We start from the raw sequence: 14,424 nt of genomic DNA on the forward strand, positions 1-14,424 counted from the left end.
TGCCGATACTACGTAGTTAGATAGTCAGCCCTCAAATACGGAGGCTTGTAATGGTCCGGATGGGATTTGAGCCACAGTTCTGGCGTTTGAAGACCGGCGCTAATGTCGCCTAAACCATGGGCCACCTTTAAGCAATCATCAAAGTTATTAATTGCCAACGTTAGTATTAAGAACTTTCTAAAACTGTGGTAGAATTCCAAATCAGCTTTAAATCAACAAACCTCTTTTTATTTCCCTGTACAAACATGGCTTCAAACTTTTAAACTTTGATGTAAAGCTCCATTTAGCAAGGTGATGACTAACCGTTCTCCACTCACACGCATGCCCACACAAAACACGAAAGCCCAAAACACTCCACTATCTCAAGTGTGCCGATCATTTAGCGCTGTACGTGCGTGATAGAGATCAGATCCATCGCATCACCCCACTCACGATAATCCATCGACAACGGTTAGTCCAGGCGGTAGCAAATTTTAACGTAATGTATTTTTCAAAAGAGAACCCATGTATCAACGAAAATGGACCACCCCATCGTACCCATCGTGCCGCCCATAAACCGAAACGTGACGTGCAAAATTCACGCTCCTTTTAATCTTGCCGGCCCTGGCCCGGTCACAAATGGTCAGACCGGGTGCACCCCTGCGGAGCTATTTGTGAGCTTCTGGACATGTTTCCGTGCTGCAGAAGGACTTTCCTTTCGTAAAAGCTTTTTTTTCAACACTAGACCCCTCATATAAGTGGAAACCCATCGTCAGCCCAAGCTCCCTAGCAGCGGGATGTCGGGTTTCGCGTTTTACGTTGTTCAAAAACCAAGGTCAACAATTTTTTTTCTTCTAATGTACTGTTTTTTCCGAAGCTTCTAACCACCGTTGGTTATAATTATAAATCATCTCTGCCAGCACACCTGTACGAAGCATTTTTTATTTTTTTTGTATGAAGGTGAATGTTTGCTTTATTGTTTGCCTTCACATCTGCAGAAAGCACCGGCTGATTCTTTTTCTACCCAGATGTCAATACTTCGTTATTACCTCACGCACCAGCACGATATACGCGCTCCGGCAAACACGTACGTCCGCGGACACAGGAGGTCGCCATTTTAATGGCGTTGGTTTATTCATGGCCTTTTTCTGACCTGTAAACTTTTTCGCGTTTCACGTTTGCAGCTCCCCGGAACGGTTTGGTCCACTTTCGTTGACTGAAAATTCACTAAATCTAACGATAATGTATGATAATGGAGTTGGAAAAACTTTGTGAACGTTGGAAAGACGTGCAATAACATGAAATTACTATATTTTACCTTCGAACTGCCGTAGAAACTTTTATATTTTCTCGTGTAACTAAGTAATTGAGCGTAACGTAAACAGTAAATTTGCCGCTGTCAATATTACTACTCTGGGCTGTTCTTTGAGTGTAACTTTGGGAAAATTTTAAACTATTCCATCTGTTTTGTTCTGCTGATTTTGATATTACGATTGTCTAACAAAGGTATCAAACTTGAGCAAAATTGTTAAAAAAAATTACTGCTGTAATTATGGATCTTTAATTTGTTTACGTCAGCACAAGACCAAACTCTTTTTGAAAGTTCTGATTGCTCGGTTGTGTGTTTGAAATAGTCCAGAAAACCCATATGATGTCTTACTTAGCTATTTTTGTTTTCGATTTTAATTTTACTTACATTACTTTACTAAGTTATTCAAATAAACCTTAACCAAAACAATCTCATTCAATCGTTTCAAATGTAAATGCACAAAAAGACTCTTGCTTAACTCTGTCTAGCTTCCTTTGAATTCCTAAAATTATCCTATTTTAATGTAACATTTACCTCCATTGAACAGATATGTAGGTGTACGGACATGAAACAAAATTCAGCTTCTCGCATCTCGCAGGCAGTCTTGCGATATAATCACATAAATCAAAGCAATACGCAATCGGAATCCGACGGCAAACGAAACCCACCTCTATCCAGCCTGCACCACTCCGCCCGCTTCCTTCCACAGAGAATACAAGAACACTCCAAATAGCTTAAGAAAGAGGATTACTTCCGAGCCTGATTTGATCATTTCGGTGTTCTCTGTTGTTGGCATTCTCTTTCACTCTACACATCCGTTTTTTCCTCGAGTCCCGAGGCCTCTCACAAACCACGTTTGTTACTTACTTGCTACGAATCTTAAATAACAACAACAAAAAATACTCAACCCGCGTGATCAATGATATTGGACCGGAACACGGGTACATTGTTGTCTCGTTACAAGTAAAGAGGGAAGCGAGGAACAAAAAAAAAACACCCACCAACCGTTCCCATTACAAGGAGTCTTTGTTGAGCAGGTTTACCTTTTTTTCCAAAGGACAGCATTACAGCTCTGCTCCATTTAGCCCCGGTGTTCACTTTCATTTCGTCTCCCGGGACTTGCTCGTCGCTGGATCATGTGGCAAATTAATTGGAAGCCATGTTACCACCACCGGTCCGGTGTGCGGTAACGTTTTCGTTGATGAAGGAGCAGCTGAAAAACAATGCTCCATAGATCGTGTGCGCTGTGATTAACTTGACAAAGGGGTTTGCCGACTGTTGAAGCTGTGTCCCTATCGGGATCGGTTGGTGAAAGATGAGACGAAACGCTGCCTTAACACTTTATTTACGCGGCCTCGGAACATGGTCATTTCGATGGTCAGCGATGAAACAAATGATTTATTATCAAAGCATAAAGTCAAAAGATTCGCTAGCGATCTAATTTCCGATCTTATGGCAGGAAATAGTTGCATTCTATTAATAGAGGGTTAAGTTATTATTTTTTTAATTTCTTTCTTAATTAACATATGTTTTACCGCCACATCATGGGACAGTTTGCTGTTTCTGAAGCATTTATAAAAAATTTGCTATCTATAAATGTCCTTTTCGAGTGGACTGTATTAGGAGAAAAAAAGGAGGAATTTCGGAGCAAAAGGAGAACACGTCCGTTCGCTCAGTTCACTACTTGATTTCTATGTATTTCCATGTATGTGTGACATTACTGTTCGTTGCCCAAAACCATTCCCAAAAAACATACCGTTGACACATTATGCCCAGATAGCATAACATCCTCCCCGGCGTTGACACATTATGCCCAGGTGGCATAACATCCTCCCCGGCGTTGAAATAGTATTTCAACTATCAATTTCGTCCAACGGCAGCAAGCAGACTTCTGTAACTGCGCGTTTGAACTCCGCTCCATTCGCCGTTCTAACGGTAACGACACGTGTCACACCGTCGTCTCCGGGGTGTGCAGCTACTATCCTTGCAAGCGGCCAGTGTAGTGGTGGTGTATTCTGGTAGTACAAGCGATCCCACCTTGATCTCCTTCCGCTTCAGCCATTTCGACCGATTTTGGAGTTCCGGCAAGTACTCGGCAGTCCACCGTCTCCAGAAGTGTTGCAACATAGATTGCACCAACTGCCATCGTGAGAGACGGTTCTCCTTTAGGATGGAGTAGTCGGGTTCTGGAACAGCTTGCATCTCTCGGCCTATCAGGAAATGTGCCGGGGTGATTGCGGTGTAGTCGGATGGATCGTCTGAGCTCGGTACTAAGGGTCGAGAATTTAGTACCCCTTCTATTTGTGTAAGGGTCGTGTAGAGCTCCTCGTAGGAAAGTTTTCTGTCACCAACAATACGTTTCATGTGGTGCTTAACCTGCTTCACACCAGCCTCCCAGATACCGCCAAAGTGCGGACTTCGCGGTGGTATGAACGACCAGTCAATACCGTTGTCGGCACAATAGTTGATGATCTTCTTCGTGGTGCACTCTTTCTTGAACATAAGCCAAAGCTCGTGCAGCTCCGTTTTGGCTCCGACAAAGTTGGTTGCATTGTCAGATCGTATCGATTTCGGGTACCCTCGTCGACTGGTAAACCGCCGCAAGCTTGCAAGGAACGCGTCTGTCGTCAAGTCCGAGACCAATTCCAAGTGTATGGCTCGAGTCTGCAGGCATACGAACAGGCACACATAGGCTTTCGTGATCTGCGGCTTGCGAGAGGTCGATGACTTGATGGAGAAAGGACCTGCATAGTCTACACCGGTATCCGAAAAAACGGGGGCTGGCTGGACACGATACGATGGTAAATCACCCATCATTTGCGTTGTCTTAAACGGGTTCGCCTTGAAACAGACGATGCATTTTCGTGTCACCTTACGGATAGTGCTCTTCACGTTCAACGGCCAGTACCGTTGACGTACAACTGCAAGCAGGCCTCTTTGCCCGATGTGCAAGTTGTTAATGTGTAACTGACGAACAAGTGCCTCGGTGACAGGATGCTTAGCCGGCAACAGCATCTGATGCCGACTATCATAGGGTATGATGGCTCGCTTGATTCTTCCACCAACTCGTATGATACCATCATCTGGATCCAAAAACGCCTTTAGTCCATTGAGTCGACAATTTGTATTCGAATCGTCCATTAGAGCGAGGATTTCTTGTTGAAAGGCCTCTCGCTGAACCATTCGTATAATTACGTGTGTCGCTGTACGTAATTCTGTTGCTGTGAGTTGACCTTTTATCACCTCCCCTTTGCGTGACTTGATAAACCTAGCGAGACGCACCACGTAAGCCATACTCCTAACCATTTTCGTGAAACTTCCCAACTTCTCAAAGATTGGGAAACGCTCAACAGGAACAGTAGTGGCCAACGCCACTCCAGCTCGCATTTCCGGCAGCTCGTTGTCCGGAATTTCCGTATAGTCCGCCTTCTTGACGATGGGTTGTAGTGGCCGAGGCTGCCACCACATCGTAGACTTCATCAATTTCTTCGGTGTGACTCCACGTGAAATCAAATCGGCCGGATTATCGTAAGTGGAAATATAATGCCAAAGGAAAGATAGGCTGAGTTGTTGGATTTCACTTACCCGATTTGATACGTACGTTTGCAACAGGTCAGGGGACTTCTTGAGCCAACACAACACGATTTTTGAATCGCTCCAGAGATGAACAGATTCAAATCTAAGCTCCGTAGCGTCCAGGAACTTCACAACCATTCTAGCAAGTAACAATGCCGCCATCAGTTCAGCTCGAGGGGTCGTGAGGGCCTTCTGCTTCGGATTCCGTTTCTTCGGTAGGATTCGAGATTTGCTGCAGATCAATTGCATCTTGGGCTCCTCATTCGAGAAAGAACCCTGCACGTACAAACAGGCACCATAAGCTTGATCAGATGCGTCGGCGAACCCTTGCAGTTCTAGTTTGAGCACATTCTTCCAGGAAATCCATCTCGGAACTTGAACTTCCCTCAGCGCTGTCATCTCAGTTCGGAAATTTCGCCACTTCTCATTAACTTCGGTAGGAACTGTGTCATCCCAATCTATCCGAAGTTCGCCGACTTCACGTAAAATCAGCTTCGCGTAGGTGATAACTGGCCCAAAAAATCCAAGCGGGTCGAAAATCTTGGCCAGTTGACTCAGGAGCCTTCGCCGAGTCATTTCTTGTGAGTGGTCGAAATCAGGAACAGACACCGAAAACCAATCCTCAAGCGGATTCCATGTAACACCCAAAGTCTTCACTGTCGTCTTGGAGGTGTTGTCTGTAACTTCGAAAGAAGTTCCTCTAAGTTCTTCTGCTACTCCTGCAACGATATCAGGATGATTAGCACACCATTTATGAGCACTGAAACAAGCATTCTTTAGCAGTTTTGTCAAATCTCGTTGAAGTTGGCATGCCTCAGCAAGTGTATCAGCTCCAGTTAACGTATCGTCCATGTATGTTCCCTTGTTAACTACTTCGGCAGCCCTCGGGAGCTCGCCCTGATGATCGTTAGCTGCCTGCTTAAGCGCCATGGTTGCTTGGAACGGGGAAGATCCCAATCCATAGGTAACAGTGAGCAGCTCTTGTACTGTTAGTGGATCGTTCCGGTTGTACCTCCAAAAGATTCGCTGGTACCTCGTGTCTTCCGGATGGACCCTCACCTGACGAAACATCTTGGGAATGTCCAGTGTGAAAACGTACTGGAACCCTCTAAAACGAAGAAGAATTGCAGTGAGATCGTTTTGGACTGTTGGTCCAGTCATTAAAACGTCGTTGATGGATACACCCGTCGACGTCTTTGCTGATCCATCAAACACGACTCGTAGTTTAGTTGTAGTGCTCGAAGGTCTCAGCACGCAGTGGTGAGGTAGATAGAACACCGACCCTGGGTCCTCGTTTGGTGCTTCCACAATCTCACGCATGTGTCCTAGTTGCTCGTACTCTCGGATGAACTGTGAGTACTGTTCCTTCAGGTCGGGCTGCCTTTCGAGTTTTCGCTCCAGCGCCAGAAATCGTCGCAGTGCCATTTCACGCGAGTCGCCAAGCTCGCGTTTCCGTTCGTTGAAAGGGTGTCGGACCACATACCGACCCTCCTTCGTTCGCTCGTGTGTGCGTTGAAAATGTTCCAAACACACCTCGTCGTCCGCCTTCGGAGAAGGGCGGAGCTCGTCGCAGGATTCTACCTTGTAGAAGTTCTTCAGTAGTTCCGTAAGCGGCTCATCATCCGTAGTGTTGCAAAGTGTACGTGCAATGATAGTCGTGTCGCTCCTAATCACACCGCCAGCAATCCAACCTAGTTTCGTATTTTGCAGCACAAGTCGATTGGAACCAAGATCGCATCGGCCATCTTGCATTAGATCCCAGAACGATTCAGCGCCAATTAACATATCGACAGGTCCTCTTCTGTTGAAGGTAGGGTCGGCCAGCACCTGTTCGCTCGAGATGGGCCACTGTGATATATCAAAAGACTTGGACGGAAGCTCACCAGTAATTCGTGGGGTCACTAAGAATTCAATTTCCGCTACGATGTCACCAGCACGAGACCTAATCGTTGTGTGCAGTTTACGGCTTAAACGGGTTTTGTTACCGTTCAAACTATTAGCTATGACGTCAGTGGATTCCATTCTCAAAGAAAGAAGATTAGCAAAGCGTTCAGTAACAAAATTCATTTGTGAAGCCGAATCCAGAATCGCTCGGCACGGGTAAGGAGTATTACGCAAACCGTCTACTAATACCACTGCGGTCGAGAGAACAGTTTGTCTCTCAGGATACATTTCCTTGGTGCATAGAGTTGTCGGTGGTTCAGCAGGCAAGTTTGGATTCTCTGCTAACGCTGTTGGCGCTACACGATCGGGAACATGGCTTGAACGATCTTCATGGAGTAAGCTATGATGCTTCTTGCCGCATCGACGGCAAGAACCTGACCGACATGTGCGGATGCGATGACCATTCGACAGGCAGTTGAAGCAAGCGCCAGATCTTTTCACAACGTCAATCCTTTCGCTAACACTCTTACTCTTAAAACGTTCGCAGTTTCTAAGTTCATGAACCTCACTGCACACTGTACATTTCGCTTGCTGATTGGAATCGCTAACAACCAATGTTTTTGTCACTGTTTTTGGTTTAATAGATTCCGTCGATGATTTCACGCCTATGTCGACCATCTCGGAAATTCTGCACTGTTCTTTTAAAAACTCTACTAATGCGGTGTACGATGAGCACACGTTCTTCTTTTGCTTCGTTTCCCAAGCAACCTGTAACTTCTTGTCCATCTTTCCTGTTATGAGCTTCACTAACATTTGTTCACCAAGACCTTCAACCAAAAGGCTATGATGCTTCAATGCATCAACATTCTTGTTGCAAGTATCGATCACCTTACGCAGATTAGCACCGTTATCTCGACTAAACTTTGTTAAGCCAAAAAGATTGTCAATGTGTTTTTCTATGACCACACGTTTGTCCTCATACCGTTGCGCAAGGATCTTCCATGCGGCTTCATAGTCGTTGTTGTTCACTAACACTTCGTCAATGATACCTGCTGCCTTTCCGACAAGACTGTTCCGGAGATGGAACAGTTTCAGCGCGGGTTCCTCATGCTTGTATCGGTTCATCACAGCGGTGAACATTGCTTTAAATGCGTACCACTTCTCGTATGAACCATCGAATGTTGGTAAGGGAACATTTAACGGTGGCAGATAAGGCGAAAATTCATGCGAGGTCGATGGCACAACTGAAAGAGTTGCTTCACGTTTGGGCACGGCATCAAAACACATACTTAATTTCAACGAAACTTCGTTGAACTTTCTCTCAAAATCGATGTACAGATTGTTCTGCTGTTCGTCTTCTTCTTTTGAGAGGGACAGTTCGTAGATTTTGCTTTGAATTTCGTTGCACTCATTGTACATGTTTGCCAAAGCCTTTTCTTGGAGCTGTAGGAAGCGCACATTTTTTACGTTGGCATTCGGTTGCCCATCACTATCACATAAGGATGCACACACACGACTAAGCTTGTTGCGCACTCCCTCTCGCTGCTTCACCAAAGCTTGTAGTTGGGCCTCCATTTTGTTGGAAACCTTCTTCACTTCTTGCTGTTGCGACTGTGTTGGTATTGTTGAAGGAGTCGTACGTTTTATCGGTGATCGTTTCACTTTCTTTGACCGAGTAAACGGTGATTGCATTGTCTTTACATTCACACACCTTCACTTGTGCCGGTCCGCCATTTGCTTTTGGCAAACCCACGCCACGCCAATCACACGTGGTTTTCGCGAATGTTTCAATGTTCTGTTATTGAGCGGATTACCTTCGATCAGCAGAATGCCTTTATCGAGAGGAATGCCGGCGAATCACACTTTCCGAATCACGGTGCTTTGTTTTCCGGATAGTGCTACTCTGTTTGCATAGTAGCAACGCACTGTCACGTCACTAAGATCCGATCGCGGATCTTCCTTAGTCAAGTGGAAAGCCTTGTAGCAGTTTCCAACGCATCACACTTTCCGGATCACGGTACTTTGTTTTCCGGCTAGTGCTACTCCTTTGCATAGTAGCAACGCACTGTCACGTCACTAAGATCCGATCGCGGATCTTCCTTAGTCAAGTGGAAAGCTTTGTAGCAGTTTCCAACGCATCACACTTTCCGAATCACGGTACTTTGTTTTCCGGCTAGTGCTACTCTTTCACAGTAGCGACGCACTGTCACGCCGCTAACACCCGATCGCGGATGTTCCATACACCGATAACACGCGAAACACTACACTGGTTTTCGCATCCGGTTCCGTAGGACCACAATGTCCTTTTCGAGTGGACTGTATTAGGAGAAAAAAAGGAGGAATTTCGGAGCAAAAGGAGAACACGTCCGTTCGCTCAGTTCACTACTTGATTTCTATGTATTTCCATGTATGTGTGACATTACTGTTCGTTGCCCAAAACCATTCCCAAAAAACATACCGTTGACACATTATGCCCAGATAGCATAACATCCTCAAATATTATATTATTTTAACGGGTTCGATCTCGCCTTTCCTCGTTATTGGTAAGTTATTTTGTTGAAATTGTCGATTTTGGACGTTAAATTTATCGATATGGCGTTTGAAAATGATCCATGGGGAAAAATTTTGTTTATAGAGTCAGTAATTGTAGCCTTTAAACATAATCAGAACAGTTTTAGATAACTTTTTTGCGAGCATCCCAAGCTTTCTAACATCAAACATTTATATAGACACAAACTCTTGCGATCCGGAAGACTCCAAGACTCCAGAGTCTTGGACTATGATGACGGAGTGGAGTACAGCGTGTCCTTTGGCTGGATCAAGTGGATGTCAAACCTGTCGGAGATTAGATGCAGCCGTGGATAAAAGAATACAGCCCTAGACCGAGTTTCCTGGAAACCGATTGGAGACCTTGCTGTGTTTGCGCGACGTGCTCAACTCTGAGCCGGTCAAGAAAAGGAAAAAGAAGAAAGGAAAAGAGAAGAGACACAACTCTGCTCATCCCAAATCAATTATCTAGTAAAACAAGATCCATTGTTGACCACAGTTTTATATTTCACTCGTAAATAGGAAGCTTATTTCATTGAATCTGTGGCAAGTTGTATCTAAGTGATAATAAGGTTTAGAGTCTAAAATAAATAAATAAAGGATTATCTCAGTATAGGCTTTCAAAGCTCCTATATAGCAAAATAGTTTACAAGACAAAGTCCTTCCTAGATTGTCCCTAGTTCATCGGTTATCCCTAGTCTTAGATTATATTCTTTAGAAACACAAGTTCCTTCAGGTTCAAGGCACTATGCGTTCCTCTATAGACCAACAACTTAACTCTTTTACTCTTGTTAATATCTTTTATTTGATTGTTCTTTTTGAGGCTTGAGGCTTTTTGAGAAACAATTTGAGGCTTTCTTTCTATCTTGGACTATCCCAACTCCAAGTGCAACAGTAACACTTGTTTTTTGAAGTATTAGCTGCAAGCTCTATTATTTCAAAAATACAACAGTTTTGTCTTGTCATTTCTGGCTTCCTCACCTACACTAACACCAGATAGTGCCAGTATCACCACCACAACTGTACCGCCAATTGTTACAATTTTCAAAATTGCAGAAATAACTGTGTATCAATTTAATGCTGCTTCCAATTTTCTTAAATTCATTGCTACTAAAAGATTTGATTGGAATACTTGTTTCACGATGGTTTTACAAATGATTGACTTGTGTTTCTTCTCCAATCGTGCACAACCAGTCCTACAGTCATGATGTCACACAGTCAGGAACGTAACACTGGATACTGCTGCTAGCACCAATAAATCTCTTCCTTCCAGCTGCGCGGCCGATAGAACGTGCAAAATCAACCATTCATCAGAATCCGTTGCCTTCATCTTATCCAACTGACTGCCTGCTTCTTTACCGTCACTTTTGAGTATCCTAAACCACCTCATCCCGGCAACTCTTCTTCTCTAATCCTCCTAAGCCATAACCATATCCGGTAAGCGGATCCGGTGTACCATCCGCTATGTTCTCATCTGATTGCTAGTAAAACTAACGAAGACCGGAAGTTTCAGGAAACACGAGAATACAAAAAACCATTCAGCTGGAACCACGTGCAACCGGAAGGTGGGTCGAATGCACTAAATCCGTTTCTACACCGACAAGGCTTCGAATCGGGAACAATGCGTCGTATCAAGTGTTGCCAGACGATAAGATATTACAACACTCATCGGGAGAAGTGCAGCAGTGGCATTAGCAGTCAGCTGTAGTGCAACCGGGGCAGGTAGACAAATCAAATGACTTGTATTCTTTGGAATAAGGGAAACGGCAGAAAACAGGAAGTGTGGTGCCACCATGCTGGTGGCACCGTCTGATAGAACACGTTTCCGCTACGCTTTCATTTTCATTTCCGGCAGACTGCACAAGCTTTTCATACTGATGGTGAGTACCGTGCAAGGAATTTGTAAGTTTTTCACGCTTCTTTTGACAAAATATTTTTTCCTTGTGTTTTTCTTTTTACCAACGTGGAAGGCTTGATTTTTCTCTGTTTTCCGACAGGTGCTCATCCACCTTTGCATGGTGACAACGTAAATTGCACACCACCTGTACCCGATCAGATAGCTCGACTTTCCATTCAGTTGTTAACACCATTTTTTTTTTTTCGCAGGATCCGATAAACATCGAGCTCATGTCGTTGGAACACTGTTTTTCCATCCCAGTTGTTCTACTCATTCGAAAACAAAACTACCTCGAAGAGATCTAGAACCGATTGTTACAGCTCAGATTCATCGAACTTGATCGACCCTTGTTTCGGTGCTTCCACGAACACGGTTCACATGTCAGGCAGGAACAGCAACTGCTTCCCACACTGCTTACTTACGCTCGACGAAGAAACTTTCCTTACCTTTTCCTCACACAAACACACAAACTCATACACACAAAAGTTTGCACAAATAAAAAGGGCTTAGCTGCCAGCTGCTCCAAGTGGAATCGATTTATTTACACTTGTACAAATATTCACGCCAAGCCGCTCCTCATATGTGTCCGTTTGATTGTCTTGACATCGCGTGCCATTTGTGCCGATGTGTGCTTGCGAATGGAACCCCGGGATGGTTCACTCTCAAGCCTCCCTCACATAGAAGCGGAAGACAACAGTGTGAAGTCCTCGTTAGGACGACAATACAATCGTGACACGTGATGCGTGACTATCACTGTCGTGGCAAGTGGGTTGCGACAATGTGCGGGTCCGCCGGCCGTACGGTGAACGGGAGATTCGAGTGGTAAAAGTGTCATTTCAAGAAAGAAAGCCCTATTATGCGTTGAGGGCTGGAAAGGATTCGTACTGTCACTGGAGAAGCATTATCGGCTTCTCAACAACTTTTCGTCTAGATTTCGTGCCGTTGACATGCTCTTCAAGGTTTCACATTCGCACACGAAGGGATGGGATGGAACGCTAAACGAATCCTTTTTGCCTATTTTTTTTTTTCATCCCACGCAGGAAACGGACTCCTCTTCAAACGGTAATGGTTGTGAAGATCGTTTACTCCCGCAGAGAGAGAGAGAGAGAGAGAGGGAAAAAGAGAGTGTGTGTGTGAGTGAAAGATAGTAGGAAAAATCAACAACAAAACGAAAACTTAACTCAAGCAAACAAAATAAAATAATGCTACGACAGGTGGCTGTAATTTGTTTCCTTCCAAACGTGCATATCATCGTTTGAAGGTGCCGTTTTTTTTCTCTCTCTCTGTTCGCTATCGATATCCGCCTGGCGCGGTTAAGATGGATGGAGCCCTGTTGAATGTAACCACAGGCTTCTATCACCGGTCTTAACCTTCTTTCGGTCAGTTGTGTTCGTTGTAAGCTGCCATCCATCATGAATGCGATGCGTACGAGGTGATTGATGGTGACATTCTAGTCTCGCTAGCTGTGTGTTGATGTAGGTTTTTTCGTAAAATGAAGTGATTAGGTAAGGTTGGTTAAATAAAGATGATAAAAAGCTTGCATGATTGTTGGTGCATTGATAATTTTAAGACCTTTTTTTAAGATGTTTTTTTTTTAAACTCCAACCTAACGAAGAACCGTTTGTTATGTTTAAGTAGTAAGATTAGGCCAGATAAGTAATTCTAGAGTTAAAAAGTTCCTTACAAAGTTAGATATTTGATGTACACATTGAGTTTATTTGAAAACCAGACAACAGGGCGCCCCGGCGGTATAGGCGACAACGGCGCCGATCTTTACACGGCAGGACTCGAGCTCAAATCCCATCCGGACCGTCCGTCCGTAGTGAGGATTGACTAACCAACTGCGTGATATCGGCAAGTCTGGTAAGCCATTTCGATGGCCGACGTGACCTTAGAGGTCATTAAGCCAAGAAGTAGAAGAAGAAGAAGATGAAAAGGAAAAGGGAACTAGAACCAGTTGAGGCTCGGCTCCGAATTCAACCAAGGTACCGGCTACGAACTAACGGATGAGATATTCTGCGCAGCATCATAAGTCGTTAGTTCGGAGCCGATTCCAAAACGTTTTTCCACCAGCTTCGACTCTCGAGCTGTTTTTCCCAACACTAGCCTAAACACTAAACATATTTATGAACAAAGCTTTATTAATTTTCGTTGTTTAGTCTCAATAATATACCACATTTCAAAAAAAATTTGCTCCTCCAAAAATGCCGGGAGCATCAGATCCCTACGCACCACCTGTTCATTGACTTCAAGGTGGCCTACGATACCATAGATCGGATCAAACTATGGAACACCATGCAACAGTACAGATTCCCTGGGACGCTGATACGCCTGCTAAAGGCCACTATGGACGGCGGCGTCACCTTGCACTGAGAGTTTTAAGCATGCTGTCGGAATCATTCGAATCTCACCGGGGTCTGAGGCAAGGAGACGGACTCTCCTGTTTGTTGTTCAACATTGCTCTGGAGGGTGTCATGCGAAGCGCGGGCTTCGACACCCGGGGCACGATTTTCACCCGATCTCTACAATTCCTTGGCTTCGCGGATGACATCGACATTATCAGACGGACAACGACGGCGGTGTGCAAGGCGTACACCTGACTGAAACGCGAGGCCAATAGAATAGGATTGAGCATCAATGCGACGAAGACAAAATTCCTGCTTGCCGGAGGCTTTGACCGTGATAGAGTCCGAGAGGGAAGCAGCGTGTTAGTCGACGGCGACAATCTCGAGGTAGTAGAGGAGTTCTGCTATCTTGGGACATTCGTAACTTCGAAAAACAACGTAAGCAGCGAAAACCGAAGGCACATTGTGAAGGGGAATCTTGCCTACTACGGACTCCACGATCCTACGATCCAGAAGACATCAACAACACACGAAATGTATGATTTACCCCACCTTGATACGTCCGGTAGTCCTCTACGGGTACGAGTCATGAACTATGCTGACGGAGGACACCAATCCACTCGCCATTTTACAACAGCGAAAGCTATAGACTATCTTTGGTGGTGTGTGCGAGCAGGGCGTTTGGTGAAGGAGAATGATCCACGAGCTAGCTGAGCTGTTAGGCGGTACACATATCCTGACGGTAGTCAAAGCCGGAAGGATACGTTGGCTGGGGCACGTGATGAGGATGCCGGAATCATGCCCCACCAAAAAGGTGCTTGTCAGCGACCCGTTCGGCACGAGGCGTAAAGGAGCACAGCGAGCTCATTGGCTGGATCAAGTGGAGT

The 14,424-nt window shown here is 44.9% G+C and overlaps 3 protein-coding genes across 3 annotated transcripts in view; 1 reads left to right on the forward strand and 2 right to left on the reverse strand.

The window, feature by feature from the left end:
* The window catches only part of LOC126556462 (splicing factor 3B subunit 5), a 334,510-nt gene that overhangs the window by 297,471 nt on the left and 22,615 nt on the right, over window positions 1–14,424 (reverse strand). The gene's annotated exons all lie outside the window — the stretch shown is intronic.
* LOC126556255 (39S ribosomal protein L15, mitochondrial) overlaps window positions 1–14,424 on the forward strand; it is a 416,466-nt gene that overhangs the window by 4,710 nt on the left and 397,332 nt on the right. The window lies entirely within an intron of this gene.
* LOC126567397 (uncharacterized) lies at window positions 3,218–8,440 on the reverse strand. Its single transcript, XM_050223619.1, has 2 exons — window positions 7,560–8,440; window positions 3,218–6,806 (listed from the first exon to the last, which is right to left on the reverse strand). Exons 1-2 carry the CDS (start codon window positions 8,438–8,440, stop codon window positions 3,218–3,220), a joined length of 4,470 nt encoding a protein of 1,489 aa, XP_050079576.1.

This window comes from Anopheles maculipalpis, chromosome 2RL, assembly GCF_943734695.1.
Source record: "Anopheles maculipalpis chromosome 2RL, idAnoMacuDA_375_x, whole genome shotgun sequence".
Classification (NCBI taxonomy): domain Eukaryota; kingdom Metazoa; phylum Arthropoda; class Insecta; order Diptera; family Culicidae; genus Anopheles; species Anopheles maculipalpis.

Coding starts and splice junctions, on each gene's coding strand:
- LOC126567397 (XM_050223619.1), bottom strand. CDS start 8,440: ATGCAATCACCGTTTACTCGGTCAAAGAAAGTGAAACGATCACCGATA. Junction 6,807..7,559: donor GAAGGTCTTGGTGAACAAAT/GTTAGTGAAGCT, acceptor CACAACGATTAG/GTCTCGTGCTGGTGACATCG.